Below are 2,285 nucleotides of genomic sequence, written 5' to 3'. Positions count from 1 at the left end.
TACTCCCAGACAGCTTCCTCAAGCCCCACCGCCCACCCCGTCGACCTCTTTGGGTAGTATAAAAGCGACCAACAGGCAGGGGGCGTCCGGGCACCACGGTGGTGGAGTGAGGGAGTCCGTGTGTGACGACTACGGGCGGATCGCAGCAGAGCGGCCGGGACGCAGCACCTGCCTCGCCGGCGCACAGCCTCGTCCCCAGCCACCTGGGTCAGTAGCGTTTCCCGGCTGGGGTGGGGGGAGGGGGACATGGAACGGAGGGCGCACCAAGAGGGCTTTGTGGATCGAATGGACGCCTAACCGAGACCCTCCTTCCTGCCACCAGACACCGTTTGTGGATGGTCGTCGTCTCGCCGTCACGCAGCCCCCACCAGTGCTACAACGAAAGAAACGGGTGTCAAGGATAGTAATGCAAACGAAGGCGGGGCCGATCCGATCAAGGGAAGCGGCGACAGGAGTGGAGGTGGGAGGGGGAAAAAAAAAAAAAAAAAATCACGGGAAGAAAGGACAGGCGTGGGCCAGGGCGGTCGCACCGGGGGGGGGGGGGGGGGGGGGGGGGGGGGCAGCGGGTCAACGGGTCAACGCTCGTCATCGAACCCGGGGACTCGGGTGGCCGACCTCACCGGGCCCAGAGTCGCTAGCGATCCACTGGTTCCCTAAACTTTGGGGTAGACGGCCGCGGCGAAGTCCGGCGTGCTGGTCAACCTCGGGGACCAGCTCAACGGATCCCCAGGTCATGGGGCTTGGCCGTGCTGGTAGAACTCGGGTCTCCTCGAGTCCCGGGCACTCAGGCAACCGGGGTTCGGGTCGCCGGTGTGCCGGTCGGCCCCGGGGCTAAGGGGTCGGGACTCGGGGCTCAGGTGATCGTGTCCCCGGCCCCCGGCGTGCCGGTCGATCTCGAGCCCCGAGTCGCCGGGTCGCCGGTCCGCGGTGTGCCGGTCGACCTCGGGTCTCAGATCCGCAGATCCCAGCGTCCCCGGCTCCCAGCGTGCCGGCCGACCTCAAGTCCCAGGTCACCGGGTCCCCCGGCTCCCGGCGTGCCGGTCGACCTCGAGCGCCGAGCCTCGGGGTCCTCTGTCCCCGGCGTGCCATTCAACCTCAAGCGCCGGTCCCCGGCGTGCCGGTCGACCTCGAGTCCCAGGTTCCCGGTCTTCCGGTCCGCGGTGTGCTGGTCGACCTCGAGCGCCAAGCCTCGGCGTCCTCGGCCCCCGGCGTGCTGGTCGACCTCGAGCGCCGAGCCCCGGGTCCCGGGTCGCCGGTCCGCAGGGCCCCGGTCCCCGGTGTGCTGGTCGACCTCGACCTCGAGCGCCGAGCCTCGAGCCTCGGGGTCCTCGGCCACCGGCGTACTGGTCGGCCCCGAGTCCCCGGTCCCCCGGTCCCCCGGTCCCCCGGTCCCCCGGTCCCCCGGTGTGCTGGTCGACCTCGAGTCCGCGGGTCCCCAGCGTGCTGGTCGACCTGGAGCGCCGAGCCCCGGGGCCGCGGGGCCGCGGTCCCCGGCCCCCGGCGTGCTGGTCGACCTCGAGTCCCAGGTTCCCGGTCCCCCGGTCCGCGGTGTGCTGGTCGACCTTGAGCGCGGAGTCGCCGGTCCGCGGTGTGCTGGTCGACCTCGAGTGCCGCGCCTCGGGGGTCCTCGGCCCCCGGCCCCCGGCGTGCTGGTCAGTCTCAGGCCCGCGTGTCCCCGGCTCCCGGCGTGCTGGTCGACCTCGAGCGCGGAGTCGCCGGTCCGCGGCGTGCTGGTCTACCTCGGGCGCCGGGCGCCAAGCGCCGCGTCTCAGGATCCTCAGCCCCAAGTCTCGGGTCGCCCGGTCCGCGGGTTCCCGGCGTGCTGGTCGGCCTCGAGCGCCGAGCCTCGGGGTCCTCGGCCCCTGGCGTGCCGGTCGGCCTCGAATCCCGCGTCGCCGGGTTTCCCGGTCCGCGTCTCAGGATCCTCAGCCCCGAGTCTCGGCTCGCTGGTCGACCTCGGATCCCGAGTCGCCAAGTCGCCGGGTCTCCCAGTCCGCGGTGCGCTGGTCGACCTCGAGTCCCGCGCCGCCGCCGCCGCCGCCGCCGCCGCCGCCGCCGCCGCCGCCGCCTCCTCCTCCTCCTCCTCCTCCTCCTCCTCCTCCTCCTCCCCTCCTCCTCCCTCCTCCCCTCCTCCCCTCCTCCCCTCCTCCCCTCCTCCCCTCCTCCCCTCCTCCCCTCCTCCCCTCCTCCCCTCCTCCGGGGCCCCATGCTCGGGCGTACTGGTCGACCTCAAAACGACCGGACTTGGACGCGAGCGGGCGCCCGCGCCAGCGTGAGGGGCTGCT

The 2,285-nt window shown here is 72.6% G+C and overlaps 1 protein-coding gene across 1 annotated transcript in view; it reads left to right on the top strand.

Moving 5' to 3' along the window:
* The first annotated feature begins 733 nt into the window (after positions 1 to 733).
* Positions 734 to 2,285, top strand: part of LOC122233684 (collagen alpha-1(I) chain-like) — a 2,663-nt gene continuing 1,111 nt past the window's right edge. Inside the window, exons 1-3 of the mRNA XM_042967218.1 lie at positions 734 to 810; positions 962 to 2,043; positions 2,186 to 2,285. The exon at positions 2,186 to 2,285 is cut by the window's right edge and continues 1,111 nt beyond it. Of these exons, the coding sequence (XP_042823152.1) occupies positions 734 to 810; positions 962 to 2,043; positions 2,186 to 2,285 (1,259 nt within the window). The remainder of the gene's footprint in view (positions 811 to 961; positions 2,044 to 2,185) is intronic.

Source organism: Panthera tigris, chromosome E1 (assembly GCF_018350195.1).
Source record: "Panthera tigris isolate Pti1 chromosome E1, P.tigris_Pti1_mat1.1, whole genome shotgun sequence".
Classification (NCBI taxonomy): domain Eukaryota; kingdom Metazoa; phylum Chordata; class Mammalia; order Carnivora; family Felidae; genus Panthera; species Panthera tigris.
The sequence above is the reverse complement of the archived record's forward strand: the minus strand, read 5'-3'. Positions and strand labels throughout refer to the sequence as shown.